Genomic DNA, 13,398 nt, shown 5'->3' on the forward strand with positions numbered 1-13,398 from the left:
ACTGGATGGTGGAAGAGGAGCACTGTTGTAGTGAGCTTGATTCAAATCGTCTTAAAGTGAAGCTTGAAATATTAACATGTTTGCATTTGCAGCATAGCGAATTTATATGCGACTTTTTTGCTAGAAGGTTGTTGTCAGGAAAGCATAGATCAAGGCATGAACGATGGTTCCATATATCACAGAAATCATAAAAAAGAGCGTTTGAGTATTCTCACATTACTTGGTGGTGGCATACACCACAATGGCCATTTGGATATACTTGGTTGTTAGCTATTGGTCCTGGGTTTGACTTCATTTGGCCTTAGAGTTCATGTAGTAGGATGCAGGTTAAGGTTATAAGTTCTTCGTTGGTTTTGCTTGTTCACCGAAGATCCAAAATCTGTTTCTAAGACATTTAGACATTCTTCTTGTAGGTCAGTTTTAGCCAATCTGCTTTTGAGTAGTTTTTATATTTCTCTTGGTTTAGGTTTGCATCTTCTTAGAGAGGTGGTAAATGCGAGACAGAGAATATCATGGTCAGCTTCACCGAAGTGGTATTGTTTCAAAGTTGTTAATGATGGCAGGATAGTTTGTAAGAAAAAGATAAAGAATGTTATCAGAATGTGTTTGTTGGTGTATGATTTGTGTGAGAGAATGGTCAGCTTCTAAAGTAAGGAGTTCTTAGCTTTGTTTCATATTTGTTTTTCCCGGAGTGAGAGGGGGGGGGGGGGGGGCAGGTAAAAAATAGTTTTTCATTATAACTGGATCAGTTGTTATTGTCTTTCTTTGTATTAGTTCTATGTAACACAAACCCCTTTATTTATGAGTATTTTCATGCAACAGCGTCAGTTTTCATTTTTTACAAGAGAATAACATCACCTGAAATGTCAGTTTTTGGAGTATTTATGGCATGCAAATATTGAAATTGGAACAGCCAATCAGAATGCACGACTCAAAAAGGACCTTACTTTCAAGATAGCAGTAAACACTATAAACACAATGGATTATTTTGATGTTAACAGGCGATAAACATTAGGGTAAAAAAGCAACTAAAAAAACACCATAGGTTAATAATTATGTTTATAATGATTTATGGTCATATATCTATAAAATATTATTGATGTAACATCTTTATGAATATTACCCACAACTAAAAAGGAATATAGCACTCCTGTTTTCCTTATTTTTATGCCCCTGGTAGGGTGGCATATAGCAGTTGAAATGTCCGTCAGTCAGTCAGTCAGGCTGTCTGTTTGTCTGAAAAGTTTAATGGCCATAACTTTTTCAATATTGAATATAGCAACTTGATATTTGGCATGCATGTGCATCTTGTGGAGCTGCACATTTTGAGTGGTGAAAGGTGAAGGTCAAAGTCATCCTTCAAGGTCAAATGTCAAATATATGGCGTCTGTCCATCCGTCCGAAAACTTTAACATTGGCCATAACTTTATCAATATTGAAGATAGCAACTTGATATTTGGCATGCATGTGTATCTCATGGACCTGAACATTTTGAGTGGTGAAAGGTGAAGGTCAAGGTCATCCTTCAAGGTCAAATGTCAAATATATGGCGTCTGTCCGTCCGAAAACTTTAACATTGGCCATAACTTTTTCAATATTGAAGATAGCAACTTGATATTTGGAATGCATGTGTATCTAATAGAGCTGCACATTTTGAGTGGTGAAAGGTGAAGGTCAAGGTCATTCTTCAAGGTCAAAAGTCAAATATATTGCGTCTGTCCGTCCGTCCGAAAACTTTAACATTGGCCATCACTTTTTCATTATTGAAGATAGCAAGTTGATATTTGGCATGCATGTGTATCTCATAGAGCTGCACATTTTGAGTGGTTAAAGGTCCGGGTCAAAGTCATCCTTCAAGGTCAAAGGTCAAATATATGGCGTCTGTCCGTCCATCCAAAAACTTTAACATTCGCCATATTTTTTTTATGCCCCCCGAAGGTTGGCATATAGTTCTTTAACTGTCCGTCAGTCCGTCCGTCTGACTGTTAGTCACTCAGTCTGTCCATCAGTCAGTCCATCCATCCGAAAACTTTAACATTGCCCATAACTTATGCAATATTGAAGATAGCAACTTGATATTTGGCATGCATGTGTATCTCATGGAGCACCACATTTTGGGTGGTGAAAGGTCGAGGTCATCCTTCAAGGTCAAAGGTCAAATTTTGCAATATTGAAGATAGCAACTTGATATTTGGTATGCATGTGTATCTCATGGAGCTGCACATTTTGAGTGGTGAAAGGTCAAGGTCATCCTTCAAGGTCAAAGGTCAAATTTTGCAATATTGAAGATAGCAACTCGATACATGTATTTGGCATTTATTCATATCTCATGGAGCTGCACATTTTGAGAAGTGAAAGGTCAAGGTCATCCTTTATGGTCAAAGGTCAAATTTTGCAATATTGAATTTAGCAACTCGATATTTGGCATGCATGTGTATCTCTTGGAGCTGCACATTTTGAGTGGTAAAAGGTCAAGGTTATCCTTCAAGGTCAAGGTCAATTTTTGCAATTTTGAAGATAGCAACTCGATATTTTGCATGCGTATCTCATGGAGCTGCACATTTTGAGTGATGAAAGGTGAAAGTCAAGGTCATCCTTCAAGGTCAAGGTCAAAGGTCAAAATTTTGCAATATTGTAGATAGCAACTTGAGGTTTGGCATGCATGTGTATCTCATGGAGCTGCACATTTTGAATGGTGAAAGGTCAAGGTCATCTGTCAAGGTTAAAGGTCAAATTTTGCAATATTTAAAATAGCAACTCGATATTTGGCATGCATGTGTATCTCATGGAGCTGCACATTTTGAGTGGTGAAAGGTCAAGGTCAGCCTTCAAGGTCAAAGGTCAAATTTTAGCAAAATTGAAGATAGCAACTCCATATTTGGCATGCATGAGTACAGAGCCCTTGCTACACTTTGGGGGATTGGGGCCGGGGCCCTAAGAGGGGGGAATTTCGCGTCATTTTGGGTGAAAAGGGGAATTTTAGAAGATTTTTTCACCAACCATTCAACACTTAAAATTGCTATATTTTAATGTGATTTGCATAAATATACATTTAATTAAAGGTTAGTAGCATGATACCAGCTTGCAACATAGGTATAAAAGGAATAACAATTTAAAAAAAAAAAAATTTTGAGGGGGGAATTTTTAGCTGAAATAGGGGAAAAAAGTATACTTTGTTCATGGGGAAAGCCCCCGATATTCGGCGGTAAAAAGTGCAAAACGAGGGCCCTGGAGTATCTCATGGAGCTGCACATTTTGAGTGGTGAAAGGTCAAGGTCATCCTTCAAGGTCAAAGGTCAAATATATGGCTTCAAAGCTGCGAAATAGGGGGCATTGTGTTTCACGAACACAGCTCTTGTTATTTTATTTGTCTTTATTTTCAATCCAATTGGTACTTTTGAAAAACCTCTGAGAGCATGCATGTGATGTCATCATGAGTCTCACTCTTAATGTAAACAAATCACAGGAAACAGGTCTCCTCCGATAAAAGGTCACAGTACAAAAACCCATAAATCCTTGTTTTGCCTCAAGTTTTGTCACAAAACATAACAACAGTTTTCTTGTTTTTATAATTTAACTTCCTTAATCAAAAACAGCCGTCATTGTCATTGTAAAAAGCAGGAAAAAACTAAATTATACTCAATTAAACATAAGTACAAACATTAAAATAGGTTAAAAGGAGGTATATTAAAGTTTACATACTAATAACTCATCAGTGAAAAAAGATATATGTCTGTACCGTTATAAGTGAAGTATTTTGCAATAAACCACATGGCAAATTTAAATGTTACATGTAAATTGCGGAACACATTATTTTAGGGACTGCATCCCCACACCCTTGCTTTTTAGCATCAAATGGCTTCCTTCTCCATACTGTTGCAATCAATGTGTTTGTAAAAAAAATACACCACAACTGGACAGAAACTAACAGCTGACAATTTAAATGTTGACGCAATGGTAAACATGTGTTTATGTGTGGCTGAAAAGTCTTATAAAACATTTTTTTTAAATCTTCTTTTTACAATTAATGGTGAAATTTTCCAACAAAAATATACAAAAAAAATCTTAACAGTAAGCAACAGCAAACATGCAATATGTTGTTACTTCCTGCCTTAAGACTATATACCATTTTGAATTAGAGCCCTGACATTCCAAACATAAAGTGATTTAACCCTTTCCTACTAGGAAGCAAAGTGAAAATGGCAATGTGCAAACAGCATAAAGCCTGAACAGACTGCGAGTTACTCATTTGTATCTAAGGGTTGGAAATGAAGCCTTTAACACTTGAATCTAGTAAGAAAGGCCTTTAATTAAATTTAACGTTCTAAGGGACTACAAATGCGTGGAAATACATATCTAAGTGAGAAAGTGTTAATAGCTCTATGATTCTAAATGATTTTTAGTCTATTTTTGTTGCAAATAGGCTTTTGTAATATCGTATTTCAAAATCACAGGGGGAAACGGTGACCTTTTCCAAGCCTCCCCTGATTTTGGGCAGAAGAAATAGATATTTAAAGGGATCTTTTCACGCTTTGGTAAATTGACAAAATTGAAAAAAGTTGTTTCAGATTCGCAAATTTTCGTTTTAGTTATGATATTTGTGAGGAAACAGTAATACTGAACATTTACCATGGTCTAATATAGCCATTATATGCATCTTTTGACGATTTTAAAACCTAAAAATTATAAAGCGTTGCAACGCGAAACGATTGAATAATTTGGAGAGTTCTGTTTTTGTCGTTAAATTTTGTGAAACTACGAAGATTGCTTTTATAAGGTATAAAATACCTTAAGTATATATACTCGGCGGAATAGCTCAGTAGGCTAAAGCGTTTTTACTTCAGGACTCTGGCAGGACTCCAGGGGTCACTGGTTCGAAACCTGGTCCGGGCAATGTTCTTTTCCTTTTTTTAATTTTATTCTTGATTTTTTACTGGAGCTTTTACGATCCAATGTTTACATTTATCGATATAAAGCATTTAATGAATAAGTTAAAAAATGCCAAAATCTGTGAAAAGGCCCCTTTAATATAGTATTTCGTAATTCTTACCATTTTTCATTTAGAAACTTTTTTCTGACATTTTCTTTCAAGAACATTGTTTACACCATTTTTAGTGAAATTTTCCAAGACTGTTTTAAGTTCTTAGAAACTAAAACAAATTGCGTTTGTAAAATAATTCTGTTATTGGCAAAAGTGAGTTAATTTTAGAATTACGTCACTTGAAAACAAAGGGAGACAATTATATTGCTGCTTCATGCTAGTTAGAGACTTTTATTGCTTGGAAACTGTCTTGTTCTTCATAAAAAAATCTTTATGATAGCCTTTTACATTTTCATTCAGACAACTAATCCTTTAACATTAATTTTAATTCAGCAGAAACTTCCATGTATCTTGCAAATAGACTTTCAAAGCCATCGGCGCTCTCGTTTCTATTTGCTGTACTGAATGCCTAGAAGATTCTGATTTTTTATTTGATTTATCATGTCCTGTTGTAAAGTTGCCTGCATTACTTTCAGATTTTGAATACTTAATTATTGTCATTTTTTCTATACGTATGTTAACACAAGGATCTGACTGGTAAATCTTTATTGTTTTTTTGTTAAATGTATATTTATGCCTGAAGGCATCTCATAAACTTGTCTGGAGCTGTTAAATCAAAGATTAAGATTTCACTCTCAATATTAGATTTTTAAATTATATTTTGTTTATATAATATGTTTTATGTAAAAAGTTTCCAATGTCATAAGAATATGGGCACTCTTTGATATTTATTCATCCAAATAACAAATGAACACAATTACAAAGCTTTAATTTGCATATAAATAATAAACATTACTTGATAAGTTAGCAGGAGTCATAAAAGCCAGCCAAGATGAGTGGGAAACAGGCAGCCAGGCTGAAGTATGCATGTGATATGGACAAGTCAGTGCTGCTCAATAACTTTGAAGCCAGAGGGTGGATTCCTGTTGGACCTGACGATGACTGGCAGTTTTATTGGTATTTTTGTGTATGGCAAGCAGTGTGACCCATAATCTCAAGAAACTTGGTTTTTACTGAGAACCTAGGTTCTTACCAGAACTTATGATCCCAAATGAAATCTTGTGTTCTCATGAAAACTAAGTATATCCGAGGGAACGACGCAAAAAGCTGTTGAGTACCTAGGTTCTTGTGAAAACCTTGGATAGCAAACGAGAACTTTGGTTCTCGCAAATTGTTTTGGCTTTATTATCTGATAACTTAAGTTCTAGATTTGAAAACCTAGGTTTTCATGAAAATGTGTGTTTTTATACATATTCATTAAATGTCTGACTGAAAACCGGGTATCTGAAATGATAACTTAGGTTTTCATGAGAACCAAAGTTCTATGTTTCTATGTGTGTCGTCTCGCCAAGAACATGGGTTCTCGAGCGTAAACTAAGGTTTTCAAATGAGATCACAGGTTTCTGAATTTATGTATACAATGTGTATTATGTGTACCAAGTACTTAGTGAGACTTCTTTTCAGTTTGTTTGCACTAGTTTTGATGTGAATTTCGCAAACACAGACTGTGAAGGCATCAAATATCATTATGCAATAAAAAGGCAACTGGATTTTAAGAAAACCTTGTTTTTTTTAGGTGGGCGAATAATTGGTACAGAGTCCAAGCATTTTCTATGTAAATATAGGAGTGTTTTTAAAGTGACAGTTTCGGTTACATTTGTAAGATTTTCATAAAAAAAAGTAATACTAGAATTGATGTCAGTTGTTAAGCATTATTTCTGCCAAGTTTCAGTAAAATCGATCTCATAAAACACTTGTAAGGCGGTAAAAAGCTTCATTTTTGGGCAAAAATGGGTCACTTACCAGTATATAACGCAACCTAAAAATGCAATTTTTAGCCTGGCTGTTTTCAGAGAAAACCCGAGCTATTGTCATAGACAGCTCTTCGTGTCCGCCGTCCGCGTCGTGCTAAAACCTTAACATTTTGTCAAGGTTTTGAACATTGGCTCTAAAATCAAAGTTCTTCCACCTTCAACTTTAAAACACTTTATGTAGCTTCACCTTGATGAGTTCTACACGCCACACCCATATTTGGGTCACGAGGTCAAAGGTCAAGGTCACTGTGAAAAGCTTTCATTTCTTCAAACATGCACCCACAGCTGAGCGTGGCACCTGTTATGGGGTGCTCTTGTTAATTTCAACTTATAAGCCTTGTGTCATTATTCCGGAAATAACATCAGAACCGGCAACATAAAAAGGCTATAAAAAAGTTAACTAGGGGTAAGTCACATTAAAACAAAAGGGATATTGTGTTATAATTGGTCAATATTAAAAACCACAGTTCTCGCATGAGAGACTAAGTTTACGCCATCGGACGTGTAATTCTGGGAACCTAAGTTCTCATGAGAACTATTGGTTCCCAAATGAAAACCACGGATTTAGTATAAAAGATGAGAACTAAAGTTCTCGTCATGAAAACTATGGTTTTCACAGATTATTAAACCTATAACCTATTAAACCAAATAAGAACCTAGGCTATCGCCGTTCAATGCACATTTTATGATAACTTGGGTTCTGGTGAAAACCTATGATATCGAATAAAAACTTGGGTTTTGGAAGCCATGTGCAATCTTCAAACGAGAACCTATGTTCTCAGAATGAGAACCTAGGTTCTCAGTAAAAACCTAGTTTCTTGGGATTATGCGTCGGTGAACCGCTTGCCATATTTGTGCCTCCACAGAGTCAATAAATATTGCCCTTATCTGATTCTGTATGTACATTTGGCCTGAAGTTTGTGTTTTGAAGTCCTCTCATTATAAGGGTGAATCCTTTTGATCATAACGAAAGGATTTTGGGCTATGATGATTTGGGCCGAAATATGGCTCTTTTTCTGTTTTTCCAACATAGAATATTAGTGGCATGGAGCTTGTGTTCTGAACTCCTTTTATATCACTGAATGGATCCTGTTTAACTTTTATAATTGTACTACTTACCTTAATGTGTTGATAATTGCAGAAAAGGACTTTGGCCATGATGATTTGTTAACAGAATAATGGTCCTTTTTGGCCTCTTAATGAATATCTCCACCGGTAATTGTATGATCATTATAGAAATTCATTTCCATCCACAGGGCCAATGTTCAGAGCGTACGCAATGTTTTTAGTGTGGACAGCGGCTACAGACTACAGGATGACCAGTACGCTTTTTATATGAATCAACTGTAAACGATGACAATTTGTTTACATGGCTGACTCCTGTTTTACTAAGAATTTGAACATTTAATTTTTCCTTCATGACAAAATAACATTTTTCAATGAAAAATACCTTTTACTACTTTTATATATATGCGATAGGGATGGGAACAAATATTCAAATATTAAAAGTCAGTACCTCATTCAAAAGCAAAGAATATTTATTTCTTTTTATAGAAAATAGAGATTGCATATAGAGAGAAGTTGGTTACCTAACGTGGATTTTAAGCAGGGTTTTCACCAGTAAAATTTAAAGGGATGTCCCACCAATCAGGTTGTATTTGGGAGTGCTTCATGTCCACGCAGTATTTGTAAACAAAATGAGCCTCGCTCTGTGAAAAGGGGGTTTAATGCATGTGCGTAAAGTGTCGTCCCAGATTAGCCTGTGCAGTCTGCCCAGGCTAATTAGGGACGACACCTTCAGCCTAAACTGGAATTTTGCAAAGAAGAGACTTTCTGAAAAAAAAAAATGCCATAAAGCGGAAAGTGTCATCCCTAATAAGCATGTGTTGACTGCACAGGCTAATCTGGGACGACACTGTATGAACATTCATTAAACCCCCTTTGAACAGCGCACACCCCAAATACATTTAAGAACCTTTAATAGTGCAATTAGGGGCATGCTTTAAGCTGTTTGTTCTATATTTGTTTTTTTACAAAACTAATATTTGAAAAAGAAGGCATAAATGTCATCATTTATTTGTCTCAAAATATTTGCTTTAATTCACGGAAATATTTGAGTAATATTAAAACAGCAAAATATAATCTTCAAACCTGAGTTTTCCCATTTCTGCACTTTGCTAAAAAAAACACAACACATTTTAAATGGCTATTTTACTGGTATTGATCATTTCATTTAGATTGCATCTTGCTAAGACACATTTTGTTTGATTCAATTTAAAATGCTTGCTTATCTTCTGAACGTGTTTGACAAAAGATGGCATAAAATTACAACTAATGTCAAATTTTAATCACTGTTTTTTCAGAGTGATCAATCACTTCCCAAACCATATGGAGCTCACTCGGAAGGACCTCATGGTGAAGAACATCAAGCGATACAGGAAGGAGCTTGACAAGGACAATAACCCGCTGGCAGAGAAAGATGACACTGGCCGCTTTATTCACTTAGGTTGATTTTACGTATAAAGCAATTATTCACTTATTTCAGAAACTGTGTAGTCCACACAGACTAATCTGAGATGACGCTTTTTGCTGTTATGGTATTTTTCTTTAAAGGTATTATTCTTAGAGAAAATCGAGTTTAGGCAAAACATGTCCTCCCTAATTAGCATGTTCGCAGGCTAATCTGGCAAAACACTTTACACACATGCATTAAGCTCCATTTTTTCCGCTTTTACCGAGTGTACCGCTCAGTTGTTCATTTTTTAGTATTTTAATGCCTCCGGTAGGGTGGCATATAGCAGTTGAACTGTCCGTCAGTGTGTCAGTATGTGTGTATGTCAGTCTGTCTGTCCGTCCGAAAACTTTAATGGCCATAACTTTTTCAATATTGAAGATAGCAACTTGATATTTGGCATGCATGTGCATCTCACCGAGCTGCACATTTTGAGTGGTGAAAGGTGAAGGTCAAGGTCATCCTTTAAGGTCAAATGTCTAATATATGGCGTCTGTTCGTCCGTCCAAAAACGTTAACATTGGCCATAACTTTTGCACTATTGAAGATAGCAACTTGATATTTGGCATGCATGTGTATCTCATAGAGCTGAACATTTTGAGAGGTGAAAGGTGAAGGTCAAGGTCATCCTTTAAGGTCAAACGTCAAATATATGGCGTCTGTCAGTCCGAAAACTTTAACATTGGCCATAACTTTTTCAATATTGAAGATAGCAACTTGATATTTGGCATGCATGTGTATCTCATGAAGCTGCACATTTTGAGTGCTGGAAGTTCAAGGTCAAGGTCATCCTTCAAGGTCAAAGGTCCACAAAAAAAAATAATTTCAAAGTGGCGTTCTAATGAAGCTGCACATTTTGAGTGGTGGAAGTTCAAGGTCATCCTTCAAGGTCAAAGGTCAAAAATAAATAAATAATAATTTTCAAAGTGGCGCAATAGGGGGCATTGTGTTTCTGACGAACACATCTCTTGTTTTGTTTAATTCTAATTTTAATTTGATCAACAAGACATTGATCTTTCCCCTTATTTCAGTAATGTAGGATATTGCTAAAATTGCATTAACTTAGGTTGAGATTTGTGGTTGCTTTTGCAGAAATTATTCCCTAATATTAAGGTATATTTTAGTTTCTTCTGCAACTGACATTGATCTTTTCTCGGTTATATGTAATCAATGATACCCATGCTTTTGGCCGGCTGAGTCACTGGCATTGGAACTGTGTGTGTTTTCTTTACAGAAATTCACTTACAATAACTTATGTTCTGGTTCTTTATGCAACAAAACTGACAATTGAATTGTATAATAATTTAAAACAAAATTTGCAGATTTTCTTATTGGTGTTCATTATTATTTTATTAATGCTTAATTAAACAACTTTCAATTACTACAGTTTTCTTTTAAGCCAGAAATCTTTCATAATAACCCTTGTGTTGTTTGAAGAAAATTAATTTTATAAACCAGCAATAAAACATGAACAATAAATACAGGAAAAAAGTAACTCAGCAGATACAGACATGTTAAGCTCAACTAATCACCAAATGGTTGAAGCAATAACTACCAAAATGTTGGCATCAGTGGAGGCATCAACCACATATATTCAACATCAAATATGTCTTTGTGGTAACTATATCAGATGGCTTACAGATAGTTATACTATCAAAGTGGTAGCATAGTCACATGCACTGATTTGGGACTATTCTTGTAGTTCATGTTAATAAAAATAAAATGTTAACTATAAATTGCATAAACATAAAACACACAGATTTTTATGTGCTTGTGTGGAGACATGACGGACATAAGTTTATATTTGCATTATACGTATTCCCTAGACAAATGCCTATTAACTGTAAATATTCGATGTTGCAGATTTTATTCCACATACGTACACGTTGCCTGCAGACTACAACCTGTTTGTTGAGGAGTTCAGAAAGAATCCAAACACCACGTGGATCATGAAGCCTAGTGGAAAAGGTATCACAAGAAAAGACTTAATTATCTGCTCATACTTGCTGTTTGTGTCTGTTCATTACACATGTGTACAGTCATGTGAAAAATTGAGGTTTTGTAATCCATCAATTACTTATTTTTAATTGGCAAATCAATTCATAAGTTAAATATTGACATACCATCTTTTGTCATTTTTCAGGAAATGGAAATATGTGTTATCCAGTAAAATTGAAAAAATATTTTGCATTATGTTTAAGTGTTGGTCATGTTATATGTGGTTTGTAAATTTATCATAGATGCATGTCGTGAACGTTATAATTTCCTATTTTGTATGTTATAATATGCTTATGAATCTTTTGCAATCTTTTAGGTGAAAATACACTGTTTTCTTGAGGTTCAAGTCCCAAGAACCAATCAATTATGTTTGGATTAACCATATATGCAGTTTTCAGAGTTACTTTAGTTTTCTCCAAGATTTAATCACAGAACCTGACTATACATTCAATTACTATGCCTTCAGATTGGATATTATGTCCAGTAGTTTAGCAGTTTAAATGTGTCATTGAGCCGCCTCTTCAATGAAATAAACTTATACATGTAGTCAAAATTTACTCACTCTCTTTCTTTCACAAAATTTTATAATGACACAATTTATATGAAATACAAATACTAACCATAATCATGACTACCTTATTTTAGAATTTGTGCTTATTTCATATGAATCAATCGTAAGTTTTTCATTTTAGGAAACATTATCGTAATAAATGTTTCTTTGCTTTAATATTTTGTTGTTTCATATATGTTTCTTATGCAGTGTCCTAAATGGCTTTCAAAGACTGATATGACATATTGTGTCTGCACATTTTTAAAAAGCAAAGTGAAAATGGCTTTTGCAACCAGCATAAAACCAGAACATTCTGTGAGTAACTGGCAGTCTGTTCAGGTTTAATGCTGTTTGCTGCTCATCAGTAACTAAGGGTTTGAAATGAAGCCAAAAAAACTTGAATGAAGTAAAAAAGAATTTGATTAAATGTAACTTTCTAAGGGACTACAAATGCATCAAAATATGTTCCTAAGTGGTAAAGGGTTAAATTTTGCTTACTTTTAGCCAGAGGTATTGGAATCTTCCTGGTGAACAAACTGTCACAGTTGAAGAAATGGTCAAGAGACAGCAAAACAAGCAAGTATGTGGAGTTACCATAGTGTATAGTAAATTTAAATGATCATTTTGTCCAAAGGCATCACCAGCTACAGCATACAGAATAAATGGCATAACATGTTATTATTATCATTTGAAATATTTTAATCCATGATTGGCATTTTGGTTGGAAAAAAATTCAACAGAAATGATTTCTTGAAAGTAAATGTTTTTAAATTATACTTCTTGGAACCATCAGCCTTCTTCTCATCCTACTGGTTTCAGTTTTGTACCCCCAACATCTAAAGACACGTATGTGATTTCCAAGTACATCGACAATCCACTGCTGATTGGTGGCAAGAAGTTTGACTTGCGACTCTACGTGCTGGTCACCACATTCAGACCACTCAAGTGCTACATGTAAGTTGCAAAGACAACATTTTACTGCAGCCACATACTGGGTATGTGTATTGATAAAGCAACAGCCCTTGAGATACATGTAAATTGCCAAAATGTCATCAACACGCAGAGATTGAACTAATTCTTAAGTAAAACTTAGTACTTAACTGGTGCACATGCTTTCAATGTAACTTCGTCTACATAGTTTGGCAGACAATGGCAAAATCACTGAATTCTTGGAAAACAGTTTATCAATGTAAATATTTCTTTGTTTCAACATGAATTGAAGTATTTTGGTATGACTTCCACAACTGTTCACCTCTTTGTGTCACATGCAAGAACCTTATTGCTACCTTCAAAGTCAATGTTCTAATATGACATTGAAGGTTAAAATAGAGATTTGACAATTTCAAACCTGCTTTACAATTCTGTGACAAAGTAGTATATGGGCATATTTATTTAGTTCAGTGATAGCTTTAGTGATATTGTAATTCCATGTTCAAAGAATATGGTAAAGGATTCAGATAAAACATAATTGTTTGATCTGAGT

At 34.9% G+C, this 13,398-nt stretch overlaps 1 protein-coding gene across 10 annotated transcripts in view; it reads left to right on the plus strand.

Annotated features, from left to right (window-relative positions):
• The window catches only part of LOC127847611 (polyglutamylase complex subunit TTLL1-like), a 78,882-nt gene that overhangs the window by 50,591 nt on the left and 14,893 nt on the right, over positions 1 to 13,398 (plus strand). For 5 of the 10 annotated variants that reach the window (XM_052379683.1, XM_052379700.1, XM_052379671.1 and 2 more), the window contains exons 2-7: positions 5,846 to 5,998; positions 8,112 to 8,177; positions 9,219 to 9,361; positions 11,231 to 11,335; positions 12,420 to 12,495; positions 12,735 to 12,869. In XM_052379683.1, coding sequence (XP_052235643.1) covers positions 5,874 to 5,998; positions 8,112 to 8,177; positions 9,219 to 9,361; positions 11,231 to 11,335; positions 12,420 to 12,495; positions 12,735 to 12,869 — 650 coding nt within the window. In that variant the 5' untranslated portion in view covers positions 5,846 to 5,873. The remainder of the gene's footprint in view (positions 1 to 5,845; positions 5,999 to 8,111; positions 8,178 to 9,218; positions 9,362 to 11,230; positions 11,336 to 12,419; positions 12,496 to 12,734; positions 12,870 to 13,398) is intronic. The other 5 variants (XM_052379708.1, XM_052379676.1, XM_052379691.1 and 2 more) reach the window with 1 other exon arrangement.

Source organism: Dreissena polymorpha, chromosome 1 (assembly GCF_020536995.1).
Source record: "Dreissena polymorpha isolate Duluth1 chromosome 1, UMN_Dpol_1.0, whole genome shotgun sequence".
Classification (NCBI taxonomy): domain Eukaryota; kingdom Metazoa; phylum Mollusca; class Bivalvia; order Myida; family Dreissenidae; genus Dreissena; species Dreissena polymorpha.